Source organism: Vidua macroura, chromosome 38 (assembly GCF_024509145.1).
Source record: "Vidua macroura isolate BioBank_ID:100142 chromosome 38, ASM2450914v1, whole genome shotgun sequence".
Taxonomy (NCBI): domain Eukaryota; kingdom Metazoa; phylum Chordata; class Aves; order Passeriformes; family Viduidae; genus Vidua; species Vidua macroura.
Window position 1 is genome coordinate 698,422 of NC_071608.1, and position 13,397 is coordinate 711,818.

The 13,397-nt window shown below is 50.5% G+C and overlaps 1 protein-coding gene across 3 annotated transcripts in view; it reads right to left on the bottom strand.

The window, feature by feature from the left end:
- Window positions 1-2,725, bottom strand: part of LOC128821312 (serine/threonine-protein kinase pim-1-like) — a 45,189-nt gene extending 42,464 nt beyond the window's left edge. For all 3 annotated transcript variants that reach the window (XM_054002274.1, XM_054002275.1, XM_054002273.1), the window contains exons 1-5: window positions 1,903-2,725; window positions 1,724-1,774; window positions 1,153-1,519; window positions 421-597; window positions 27-178 (exon numbers count right to left, since the gene is read on the bottom strand). In XM_054002274.1, the coding sequence (XP_053858249.1) occupies window positions 72-178; window positions 421-597; window positions 1,153-1,519; window positions 1,724-1,774; window positions 1,903-2,454 (1,254 nt within the window). In that variant the 5' untranslated portion in view covers window positions 2,455-2,725 and the 3' untranslated portion in view covers window positions 27-71. The remainder of the gene's footprint in view (window positions 1-26; window positions 179-420; window positions 598-1,152; window positions 1,520-1,723; window positions 1,775-1,902) is intronic.
- Window positions 2,726-13,397: the final 10,672 nt, after the last annotated feature.

Below are 13,397 nucleotides of genomic sequence, written 5' to 3' on the forward strand. Positions count from 1 at the left end.
TGCCAAGAGATGTGTGGAGCCGTTACCTGCCAGGCCCCTGGATCCAACTGCACGTGGAACTCTCCCATCCTCTAGGGCAGAGGAACACCCCGCACCCAACGATCGCAGAAAAGCTCTTCTAAGGATGGCCTGTCCAAGGGCTGCATGGACAAACACCTCTTAATGACATCCTGGCACTCTGGGGAGAGAAACCAGGAATCACCAGTCAGTTGGAGAAGTTGCCCCCCCTGTTCCCATGCTCAGGCCATGCTGGGTGTACCCAGAGCTGGGCCTAAACTTCCCCATGGATTCTCTGCTTGGAGGAGAGCAGGAGAGCAGGACATGTGCCACCTCCTCAGCAGCTGCCAGAGCGGGATGCCCACGAGCTGCTGCTGTCTCCCAGCACTGGTATTGCCCCCGTGGCCAGAGATGAGGATCCACCTTGAGAGAGCCGTCGTGGGAACAAGATCCGCCCCCAGATGATCTCCTGACCCCTCCTGAATGAGTGCTTCCCCATGACCAGGTGGTACAGCAGGAGGCCCAGGGACCAGATCGTCGCTGCCTCGCCGTGGTAGCGTTGGTGGTGGATCCACTCTGGTGGGCTGTAGGACAGGGTTCCTGTGGAACACAGACAGAGTTCAGCAGGGAGATGCTGCTGCTGCTCCCAGAACCTGGCCCCAGCACCCCTGGGCATGTGGGGGCTGCCCCAGTGGCATATGGGGTGACTGCTGCCCTCTCACCAGCACCTGGGACTTGTCTACAGACTCAGGGCTGGAAAAGAAGCCACTGGTGCTGGAAGAGGGCAGCAGAAACCCTGGGAAGGCCCAACCATGACACACAAAAGAAAAATTCATCCAGTGGTGGAGAAACCCACTCAACTACCTGCCTGCACAGCCTCCCAAAAATGTCAACAAGCCAAGGCAAACAAGGGGAGTAGAGCAGTCCAAGCCCTTCCTCGCCTGAACACCAAACTGTCCAGAGCATGGCTTCAGACCCGCCTCTCTGCTACCCCCATGGGGGTTTTTGTCAGGCTGGCTGCCCCAGCTCCAGCCCCAGCCCAGGGCACAATGGGTGCTGAAGGCTGTTGGCAGGGCTGGGAGCTGGACTCCCTCACACCCCCACCAAAATCAACTTGGTTCCAGCATTAATCCAGCATCCCCTGGTAGGGCTCACCTGCAAACTGAGTGTAGGCTGTGTCTTGGAAGAAGATGCCACAGCCAAAGTCAATCAGTTTCAGCTGCCCGGTGGCCAGGTCGAGCAGGATGTTCTGGGGCTTGATGTCCCTGTGCAGGACCCCGCAGCTGGCGCAGTGCCACACGGCCTCCAGCACCTGGCGGAACAGCCCCCGCACCTCCTCCTCCGGCAGGAACCTCCGCTCCGCCAGGAAACCCGACAGGTCCTGGCACTGCTCCGGGCGCTCCAGCACCAGCAAGACGCTGTCGGGGAGGTCAAGCCACTCCAGGAGCTGAATGACAGCAGCGCAGCCAGAGGACACTTTGTCCAGCAGCACGATCTCCATGGGTGCGCTGGTGCCGTCGGGCTGCGGGAGGAGCGCGATGCCGTCAGTGGGGCTGAGGCCGTGCCGGGGCTGGGGAACCCCTCAGCCAGCCCAGGATGCTCTGCATGCCCCGCTCAGCCCACGCCCGCTCTCCCTGCAGGGCTCCCGGGGGCTCCCACCCTGCCGGGCCTCGGCTCATCCCCGCCCGGCACGGCCCGGCTTCTGCCGCTGGGACCGCTCAGTCACCAGCTCGCCCCAGTGCCGGATGCGATCCCGCGGCACCCTTTTGATGGCCACCTGCGAGCAAGGGAGAGAAGCGGGTTCAGCTCGCCCCCCGCCTAGCCCAACCCCATCCTCCTCCTCCTCCTCCTCCTCCTCCTCCTCCTCCTCCTCCTCCTGCGCCCACTGCCGGCCCCGCCGCTCACCGGGGCGCCGTCCGAGAGCCGCGTGGCCGCGAAGACGCAGCCGAAGCCGCCACGGCCCGGCAGCGAACCCAGCCGCTCCCGCTCCTGCAGGGCCTCCTGCGCCTTCCCTGCGGGCGGGACGCGGCTGTCAGCGCTCGGCCCGGGGCCAGGAGCGGCCCCCGAGCGCCCCTCAAGCGCCGCGGGCCGGCCATCCCCTGGTGTTCGCTCCTGGCAACGGGACAGTGGCGGCTCGGGGCCGGCGGCCGCGCTGCCGAGCGGCGGAGCTCGGGCCGGGGAAGCCGCAGCGGAGGCGGCGGCAGCGGCCGCGCCGCCTGTGTCCTCCGCGGGGCCCGGGAGGAGCCGGGGCCGGGGCCGGGGCCGGGGCCTGGCTCGGGCCAGGCGGAGCCAAAGGGAGGCAATGCCGCCCCAGCCCCAGGCACTGATGCCCGCCCAGCAGCGCCAGCACGGCCAGAGCCGGGCGGAGGCGAGACCGCGGCGGGACGGCCGGGGCCGGGGACGGGACAGCCCCGCCCGGGGCCGGGGGCGGGAAGGGGGCATGGCCCGGCCGGGCATAGGGAGAGAGAGACCGGGAGAGGAGGGGACAGCGGGAAAGGGAGAGCGGGAGAGGCTGCGGGACAGCAAGAGAAGGAGAGGAGATGCAAGAGGGACTCGACAAAGCTGCTTCTTTCGCTGCTTTCACTGCTGCCGCTGCTGCTGCTGCAACTGAAGCAACTGAAGCTCCGGGGCCGTTTGTCCCCGTGTCCGTTTGTCCGTTGCCCGATCGCCCCCGCGCCCAGCCCCGCGCTCCCCGGGGGCAGCCCCTGAGCCTGTCCAAACACGGGAACTTTGCCGTGTTCAGCCCAGACCCAGAGTCTGGACTCCTGCACAGTGGCACAGGAATCCCCTTGGGCGCTGCTGTTCATTGTCCCTGCTGAAGGTCAAAAACTCTTGGAGCGCATTCCCTGAATGCAGAATTTGTACCTCACCCAGGCACTGCACTTCCCTATCCAGCACTGCTTTCCAAGAAAACCAGGGGAAGGCACACTGTATGTAGCTCATGGTATCAGTGTCTAAAACTTGCCATGTCATGAATCTTAGAGTTGAGATCTTTTTGGAATTAATGCAATGGAGAAATAGTGCAAGATGGAAAAGGAGAGCATAAAAATAAACAGAGAAAAGCATCTTGGACTACTTCTTTCCATTTTCATTTCATTTCTTAAAGCTGTTTCAGTTTTCCGAGAATCTTCTCCGCAGTCCTGTTTGCTCTTTCCAAGAACCTTTCCTGGAGAACGAGGTGCAGCTTCTGTCTCAAGATGTGCCACCAGCTGCAGCTTCTCTTGGCATTCCACACTGTGTGTGCAGCAGGACTCTTGCAGCAAAGCAGGACAAATGTTTGAAGAACTTGACAACTTGTTCTTTCTTTTCCTTGTGGGCCGGGCAGTTGTGCCATTGGTAAGGTTTTCATTGTTATTGTTCTACCCTAAGAAAACATGATGGGCTACCAGGAATCATTAGGGAGCACAAGCCTGACTGAATGCAGAGAAAGAATCTGCAGAGCCTGCAGCCAGAAATGGAGAGCTGTGTGATAATCATTGCAACATCTCCATGGATATCTTGAAAATTATCTAGGAGATGAAAATGGCCTGACAGAGGGAGTTTGTTTCTGTGTTCAGTTTAGATGTTTCTACATCTCATGCACTGATATAAATCAGGAGTTCAATCAGCTCATGGAAAGCACCAGAACAAGCCGGACCTTTCAGGAGATGACCGAAAGAATCTGAAAAGAAGAAATGCAGGCAATGACTTGGTGGACTTTGTCTGAAAGAAGTGTAATTTTTCCCTTATAATTTGTAATCCATCTCCTCTGCAATGATCTTTTGGAAAAAGGCCATTTTCACCCCAGATTCCCCATGAAATGAGAAGCCTGAGCTTGTGGAAGTGCCTGAAAGATGCCCTGTTCCTCTGCAGGGACACTCAGGCTGAAACAGGAGCCTGAGCCCTCTCTGGGGAAGCCTCCTCCGAGCTGGAATTTGTGCTGTGCTGGGAGAGGAGGAGGAGGGGGAGAGCGCTGGGCGCTGTGTGGCAGGAGCAGGAGGTTTGGGCCGCAGGACATTCCGTCTGCGCCGCTGCCCCGCAATGGGCGGGAACGCTGTGGGGAAGACAGGGGGACACTGGGGCGGACTATGGATGGCACTGGGGGGAACTGGAAGGGCCTGGGAATGAACACAGGTGTACTGGGAGGGACTGGGCTGTACTGGGAGGGATTGGAGGGGCACTGGGGTTGTACTGGGGATGAACTGGGGATGCACTGGGCTGTACTGGGAGGGACTAGAGGGGTTGAATGGGCTGTTCCCGCCTCCACCGCCTCCCATTTGCTGAGGCTCCCGCCCATCATCACCCGCAGCCAATCATCGCCAGGGATTGTGGCTTTGGGGGCGGTGCCTGGAGTCAGTGCTGTCTTTTCTTTTGCCTACAACTCCCATCATGCCTTGCAGCCCTATAGAGCCCCATTGGAGCCAGGACTACAACGCCCGTCATGCCCCGCGCTCCACAGAACCCCTGGTATCCGTCCCCATCTGTCCCATAAGTGTCCCCCAGACCCTCCAGGATCCCCGAGTGACCCTCAGCGCCCATTTGGGACCCCCCAAAATTTTACTGGCAAAGTACAAAAAAGCAAGAAACTTTGGAGAAGGATTTAATACAACATCCAATCCAACATAAAACACTCTAGAAGTAACTTAATTCACTCAGCCCATTTAACCTGGAAACCTTTAAGCACTTTAGTTGTTGAGGTACCCAAAAAATGTTCCATAAAAAGAGCATTAGAAGGAGAGAAAAGAGACAGAGATGCAAAGACAGAAGCTCCATAGAAAGACACGCACGTGGCTCCCAGCTCCTGGCGTTCCAGTGTGGGTGAGACACAAACCCCAGGGGAAGGCAGAGTCCATAGCAGGGGCTGACCTTGTGCTCTGTGTTTTAAGGCCCTGGGCCTTTGTGGGCCTCTCCCAGGTGGGATTTCTGATTGCTCGGGCAATCAGGGCTGGGTTAGCGCTGTCCCCTCTGTGTGACTGATTGACAGCTCAACCCAAGGTGTCTTGGGACATCGATCTCATCCAGCCTCTGACAGCGACCACGGTGACACTGGAGAACCTCATGGAGCCATGGGTCAGTTGTGACAATGCAGGTCCAAGGACACCATTGTAGTAAATAAAACGGCCAGGAGACCTCGTGCTCCTTTCTTGATAAGGCCTTTATTAAAAGATAGCCTAAGGGGGCCGGGGTACGGGGTTCGCGACGCCGCCGCTACTCCCAGGTGAGTCGACGTCCCAGAGGAGGGGTAGATGATCCTGTCGATTGTGGCAGGGTCAGAGTCTCCACCCTCGGAGGATATGTCCAGAGACTCGATTATGGCTCGTTGGTCTAGGGTGCTGACTCCGTTCGGACCTCTCTCAAGTTACGACGACCAGCTCTAGGGATGTTGAAAGCTTTCTCTACTTCTTTGAGACTTCCCTGTCCTGTGGATGTGGATTGTTGAGCAGGTCCTACTTTGGTTTGTGGTTTAAGTCCATTTTTAGTCCTCTGCTGGGGTCCGGCAATCAATATGCAGCACGCGCAAAGCCTCCTGGGAATCCGGAAGTCGCCTCAGGGAGCAGCGGCTAAGTTACCCGACGCCATGAAGGGGACAAAGAGGGTTCAACTTACTAGGAAAAGGGGTTCCAAAACTAGGGGAATACAACTGGAGCGTGGACCGGGGATAAGGACAAATGCATCAGGTAGGGAGAATACAAACAGGGGTGGAATCAGTGAATACATTCAAGCGAACTTTCAAACTGTGGAATAAACAGACAAAAGGTTAAACATACAAACCAATGGTTAAACCTTAGATTTATTCATAACAATCCCCCCTCTCTTACTTTGACCGGGCATGAGCCCGTGTCAATTAGCCGTTTCTGGCTCCTGATGGTAAAACTTCCTCAGTCTTTGGTATTTGTCGTACACTTCCCTGGCTGTCATTCTTTCTGTGCCCTCTAACCTCATTATTTTAGTTTTCTTTTTCCCTCTTTCTGAGGAGATTTCTAGAGAAGTGGGAATTACACTGCCTGATTGAATTGCGGATATAATTATCTTAATTAAGCATGGTATAAGGCAGGGAAGGAATAGCAGTCCAGCTAACCCCGCTACTGCAATAAATGCTACCTTTTTCCACCAACTACTCTTCCATGACCAAAAATTATCCCACCAGTCTGTGTCAACAAGCGGAGTCCACTCTTGGGTTCCAACATAGGCAATTTTCCTAATTTCTTTAGATATATTACGAATTACTTCACTTCTATCGTCTATTTCAAGGCAACACTCGGTGGTGTTAAACTTTCCACATATTCCTCCCTCATCCGCTAGCAGATAGTCCACAGCCAGTCTTATCTGATATACGACAGTGCGGGTTTGGGAAAGTTGTTCACTAACGTGGTCTAGGGCTAAGGCAGTTTTATTTGAAATGGTTTCTATTACCGCTTGGAGTCTGATTATACGGTTTAACATGTATATAGGGGTCCGGTACCCCCACGAGCCATCCTGCACCCAGGTGGCAGGTCCATAAGTCTTAATGATCTCCTCAGGAGTCCATGTTTTTCCTTTCCATTTCTGAGTTCCTCCCAATTCTACTAGGCTCCTTTTTTCCTTTTTTGAAGATGTTTTCAGATTATCATACAAAGGAACTCCTAACCCGGGACCTGCTTCTTTGGGAAGTAGGAAAAAGGATGGCTTTATGATCCCTATTGTGCAACTGCCTGCCCAATCCCCTGGTAGATGTGTGTAAGCGGCTTTCCCACAAATCCAAAAAGATCTCCCGGAGCATTCCAGAACCCTTCCCCAGTTTCATGTGGGAATTCCCAAAACTTCGATATGGACCTCATTCCCCAAAAGGGGTTAATTCCTTTATCTGCACATTCAAACAAGTTGTAACCCTCATTATATACACACCCCCTTTCCTTTTTACTTATACTCCAATACCGGTTGGGTTCCTGGGGAACCCAACACATGATGAATGGCGTTCCTTTTGTTATTAAATATTGCTTACAAGCCATCCTTCCCACTGGGGTGTGGAACTTGTTTCCTGTTCGTAAAATGCACTCTTCTCCAATCACACTGTTCTTTAATTCCCACCTCTCCTTTCTCCTGTACTCTGGTGTCACTTGTCCCTCCTCTATTTGTTTGATTTCCAAAATTTCTCTTGGTTTGAGGCTTATGCCTTCCCAAGGCCACACATCTGACATTTGTGTGCTCCCACAAACCCAGCATCGGGTTATGTTTAACTCTTTGCTGATCTTCTCTACCAAATCAATGAATAGGTTCTTTCCACCTAGATCTTCCCATTCTTTGTTACTAGTTTCCATATTCACTTTCTTTTCTTTAATCATATCTACTTCCCCTTCATTTATATCTTTTTTCTCAAAGCATAACCAGTTATCTTTCATGGGACAGTCCCCTAGGTGTCTTTGCCTAAAAGAGGCCGTATTCTTCGTGATCCAGTAGACCTTCCCTCCCTCTTTACAAGTTTCCAATTGGGACTGATTATAACAGGAAGGACTTAAATTGGTATGTACTCTTACTAAAGACTCTACGTTTTCCCCGTCATACAAGGGATGGTAATACTTGATACAGGAGTCTATTCCTCCTGTACTAGAGAGGCCCATAACCATGATTATCATCACTTTTATAAAGGGTTGTCCCATTTTCCTCAGGAGTCCGGTAGGAGTCATTCCCCTTTGACCTCCCCCGGTCTTGCCTCCTGGGATTACCTTTTGTGTCTTCACTGCACAGGGGAACTGAGTCTTAAGGCCTTTAACCTTGTCCTTCCTGTCTCCCTCCCTTCTTCCCTGTTTTGGAATTTGCTATTCCTGAGGGGCAGTTGTCCAAGGAAAGATAGGTCTTTTACGGAAGTGGAGCTATCCTTTAAGGGGGTCTAAGGTAACCGTTTCAACACATTCAGAAGACTTAAAACTTATTCACTTGTAATGGTTACACCATACCGAAACCATGTAAACAACAAAACTGTTACTGGTGCAGTTTAGCAACTGTATCAGCTCTTGGGAGTTTTCTTTAATTTCACCTTTAGGACTCCAGTGGGTATGGCAGTCCAAGCTGGGGTACTGTCTGTTGGCTCAGCCTCTTCCCTTGGGGGTTCCACAGGTCCTTTTACTCTTGAAATGTGCGTCCACCCTTTTTCCTTGGTCCTGACAGCTGTGTGTGTAGTAAGTAGGACTTGAAATGGTCCTTCAAATCGTAGGGTAAGAGGAGTAGTAGTCCAAGATCTAATTAGAACCCAATTTCCGGGACTGATGTTATGAGTGCTTATTTCTAACGGAGGAGTCTGGGGGAGATATCCCTTTTTCCTGAGTTCCTCTAGTGTTTTTATGATGGTTTCTAAATATCTTCGGGATGCTTCTTCTCCCTCTACATGTTACGCAGTACTGTAAGGGGAGATTAGAAATGGAAGACCAAACAACATCTCATAAGGAGACACCCCCAGGTCTGCTCTGGGTTGAGTTCTGATCCGAAGTAATGCAAGAGGGAGACACTTTACCCAGTCTAAACCTGTTTCTAAAACCAATTTGGTGAGTGCTGTCTTGATGGTCTTGTTCATCCTTTCTACCCTGCCAGAGCTTTGGGGATGCCATGGAGTATGTAACCTCCATTTTATTCCCAGAGCTTCAGTAGTGTCATGCAGAATACGAGCTGTGAAATGGGGGCCCTGATCAGAATCAATATTGTTGATTAGCCCATACCGGGGGATAATATTTTCTAATAAAATTTTTACTACTGTCCCCGAGGTCTCATTTCGGGTGGGGAAAGCTTCTGGCCAATGAGTTAGGTGATCTACAATCACCAGGAGATGTTTATATCCTTTTGCCGGGGGCATTTCTGTGAAGTCAATCTGCACATTTTGGAATGGTCGCTCAGCCAATTTTCTTCCTCCCGGTATTGGTTTCCTCATCACCTTTTGGTTTACCTTCTGACATGTTATACAACCCTGTGTTATTGCCCGGGCTATGTCGTATATTCCTACACAGACATACTCCCTCAAAAACTGATCACACAGTCCTTTTGTCCCCCAGTGAGTAAGTTGGTGTATCTCAGCTAGAACTCTCTGTGCTAGAGCTTTACATATAAACTTCCTCCCATCTGGAAGAACCCACTCCCCTTGGGGCCCTTGTTGCAGTTTTAGTTCTTGTATCACTTTTTGTTCTCGCTCTGAGAATACCATGGGTTCCCTTAAGGCATCCCCTCTCCCATTTATACTAGTAGCATCTGTTAATTTTAGAACTCTGACAGGTCCTTTTGGGTCTTGGGCTGCTTCTTTCGCAACTATATCGGCCGCTCGGTTCCCCCTCACTTCTAGGGTGTTACCTCTCTGGTGCCCCCTCACATGTACTACTGCAATCTCTTCAGGTTTCAATAATGCCTCTAAGATGGACTTGATCATTTCCCGATGGGCTAAGTCTTTGCCTTTAGAGTTCAGGTAGCCCCTTTCCTCCCAGATTTTACCAAAGGTGTGGACAATACCAAAAGCATACCGAGAATCAGTGTAAATTGTTCCACACTTCCTGTCTAGAAGCTCTAATCCCCTCCTTAGAGCATACACTTCACATAATTGGGCAGACCAATGTGCTGGTAATTTTCCTTTCTCTTGGACTTCTAGATCTCTCTCATCAGATACTTTTATCACTGCATATCCTGACATTCGCTTCCCATTCAGTACTCTTATGACCCATCACAAAAATATATTTCTCCCTGTCTGAGGGGTGTATCACCTAAATCCGCTCTGACTTTTGTCTGCAAACTAATAGCTTCTACACAACAATGTTCTAAACCAGGGGCTGGTCCTCCAGACAGAAATTGGGCTGGATTTACTAATTTGGTGGTGACTAATTCTAGATGTTCTGAACTCATCAACATAATTTCATACTTTAGTACTCGGGCATCGGAGAGCCACTTGTGTGCCCCCTGGCTAAGGACGCTCTTAATATCATGCGGAGTATATACTCTTATTTTTCCTTGAAATGTCAATTTCTGAGCCTCCTCAACTATAAGAGCTGTTGCTGCTATGGCCTGGAGGCATGTTGGCCATCCTCTGGCCACGGGATCTAGGAGTTTTGATAAATAAGCAATAGGCTTCTTGTGATTGGCCCATTCTTGAGTTAAAACTCTGTGTGCTATTCCTTCTTCTGCATTAACGAATAAATGGAATTCCTTCTTTAAATCGGGCAACCCCAGGACTGGTGCCGTGATAAGTGCTCCCTTGAGTCTTTCTAAACTTTCATCATCTTCTCTTGTCCATTCTATTGGGTCCGAGAGAACCAGCTTTTCATATAGAAATTTGACGTTCTGGGTGTAATTTTCCAACCATAATTTACAATAGCCGAATAAACCTAATAATTTCCTGATGTCTCTTTTTGTTTTTGGGGCCGGAATTGATACAATCCCTGAGATCCTTTCAGGGTTCAATTTTTTGTACCCGTGTCCAATCATGTGTCCCAGGTATATTACCTGAGGTTCCACAAACTGTAATTTGTCTTTTGATACTTTCAGTCCAATTATCCCTAAATAGTTTAGTAATCTGATGCTGGTTCTCCGAACTAGCTCCTGGTCCTTCCCCGAAATTAAGAGATCATCTACATATTGGAGTATCTGTACTCCTTTCTCGGGGGTGAAGGTCTCTAGAACTTTTTCCAGAGCTTGCCCAAACAGGTAGGAGACTCACAAAAGCCCTGTGGCAACCGAGTCCACCTTACTTGCATCCTTCTATTCCCCTCAAGGTTTTCCCACTGAAAGGCAAACCAGTCCCGACATTCCGGAGCTAATGGACAGGCCCAGAACGCATCCTTCAAATCTATGGTTGTGAACCATGCGTGATGATGAGGGATTTTATTTAGAAGGGTATAGGGATCTGGTACAGTAGGGTGTCTTGCTATTGTTCTTTTGTTGACCTCCCAGAGATCTTGTACTAAACGATATTTCCCTTCAGCCTTCCGGATTGCCAAAATCGGGGTATTATGCGGTGACATACACTGCTCTAGAATACCTTCGTCTAGCAGAGATTTGACAATGGGCTCTAAACCCCTTCTGTTCTCTAACGACAATGGATATTGTTTGACCTGTATAGGAGGTCCTTCTGTCATCTGTACCTTTAAAGGGGGAATATCTAACTGCCCATATTTTCCCTTTTCAGCCCAAACCTCTTGACTTATTTTCCCTAAATCTATTTCAGTCAACCTCAGCATTTTAACCACCATCCTTCCCCCTTGAGAATTATTCCTATTCCTAACTGGACCTGGAGGTCTCTACCCAGCAGATTAGTATCTAAGTCAGGGAGGTAGACCAAGTCCACCTGACCCGCCCGGGAATTTCCTTTTATTAGTATTTTTTTCAAAACTGGCGCTGAAAAGGGTCTACCCTCTGCCCCCACGACTTCACAAGTCTCACCTCCCATTGTTACTCCCAATGGAACTTGGTTAATACTAGAACGATCTGCGCCAGTATCAACTAAAAACTCAAACTCTTGAAAATAGGGACCTACTTCTAAAGTTATCAAGGGCTCAATAGAATGGTACATGAGGTCCTCTAACACATAGAGCCCCTGACACCACTAGTCCTGCCCTCTTAATATTCTTTCAAGGGCCTCCTGCTCTCTCATGATGGTTTCATCTCGAGAGGCTTTTTGACAATCCCTCTTAAAATGTCCTACCTCTCCACAATAATAACATTTTGAATCCTCAGGCCACCTGGGCCTCATTCGCCAAGCTGCTACATGAGCTTTATTAAGGGGCGTTTTCCCACTAGGTGGATTGGAGTTCTCCTTCCCTTCAGCTATTTCTTTCCCTACCCCTACACTTTCTCTTGCCACTGCAATCATCATCCGTGCTTTGCTCTTGGCTTTCTCTTCTCTACGCAAGTACACTCTTAAAGCCTCTCTTAACAAATAATTGATTCCTTTTTCCTGCCAGTCCTCCAGCCTCTCTAACTTTCTCCTAATGTCTGGCCATGCCTTGGATACAAACTGAACCTTTAGCAAAACTTGGCCCTCTTGGCTCTCAGGATCTATGTTTGAGTATTGCTGAAAGTTCTTTTTCAACCGGCCCAACCAAGCAGCGGGGGTCTCATCCCTCTCCTGACAACAATCAAACGCCAGCTTAGAGTTGGTTCCTTTGGGGACTGCCTCTCTTATTCCTCTGATTATCAGAGTCCGGTACTCCTCCATATTCCTCCTATCTTGCGCCTGGTTGGGGTTCCAGCCTGGATCTTCTACAGCTAATTTACGGTCTGCAGGAACCCCAGTTTGATTCTCCCTGTCCCAAATTCTTATGGCAGCGGCTCGAACCAACTTCACTTCCTCGGGACTAAATAATATTTTTAAAATGGAGGTGAGCTCCCCCCAAGTATAAGTATTAGGGCCAAGAAACTGATCAAGTTGTTGCGCTACCCCTACTGGGTCCTCTACTAGATTACCCATTTCTTTCTTAAAGCCTCTTACCTCTGAGGAAGTAAGAGGTGCATTTACGTATCCTACCCCACCAAAAACTCCCCCCATAGGTACCTCTCTTAAGGGGAATAACCGATCTGTCCACATAGTTCGGGATCTTGTGTTACAGTATGGACCCTCATCTAATCTCTCCCATGGGGTCTTATTGTGAGGTTGGGGGGGTTGCAAATCTTCAGCTTCAATGGAATTATCTACTGAGGAGTGAGATTCTCCCCACTGATGAGGAGGCTTAGGGACCACCTTTGGTGACGGAGACATGAACATAGGGGTAGCAATTTTTGCTAACGGGTGTTCAGAATAAACTAAAGAACTCAGGGTACATGGGGAAGAAGTAGGGGTAAAGAGGGAGTCAGGGAGTTGGGATGGGGCAGGGATGGGAATCTGGGGCTGGGAGGCTTGCGGGTTACTGGGGGCATTAAGGACAGGGGTCTGTAGGGATGACCGAAGAGGGGTTAAAGGAATTACGGACTATGATGGGGTAGCAAGTGGGGGAGGCAAGGGAGAAAACACCTGAGAAGGAGGGGGACGTACTGAGACAAGAGGTTGTGGAAGGGGAGTCTGAGGAGCGGGAGAAGTAGTTAAGGGCGATGAGGCAGATGAGGAACTGGTAGTTTGGGACAGAGGCTTGCGACACGGAGATAGGGTCAGGAGAAGAAGAAAGTAAGGGAAGAAGGGTTGGAGGGGGAAGAGGTATAGGAGCAAAGTTCGGTGGAGGGGGTAATGGAATAGGATTAAGTGGTGGTGGTAAGGGTTCTGGGGGACCTATAGGGTGAAGAGGAGGAGGCAGGTGATCTAGGGGATACCATGGTTTACTCTTTTCTTTCTGTTCCCTGTCTGGCTCCTCCTTGCATTCTTTTAACTTGCAGATCTTAACAGACTTCCTTCCAGTCTTTTCCTGTCCCCAACAGGCAGCATATACCAGTTGTTCTTCATCCGGCTCGGGTTGACTACGTAAATTCTGCATTAACTGAGCACA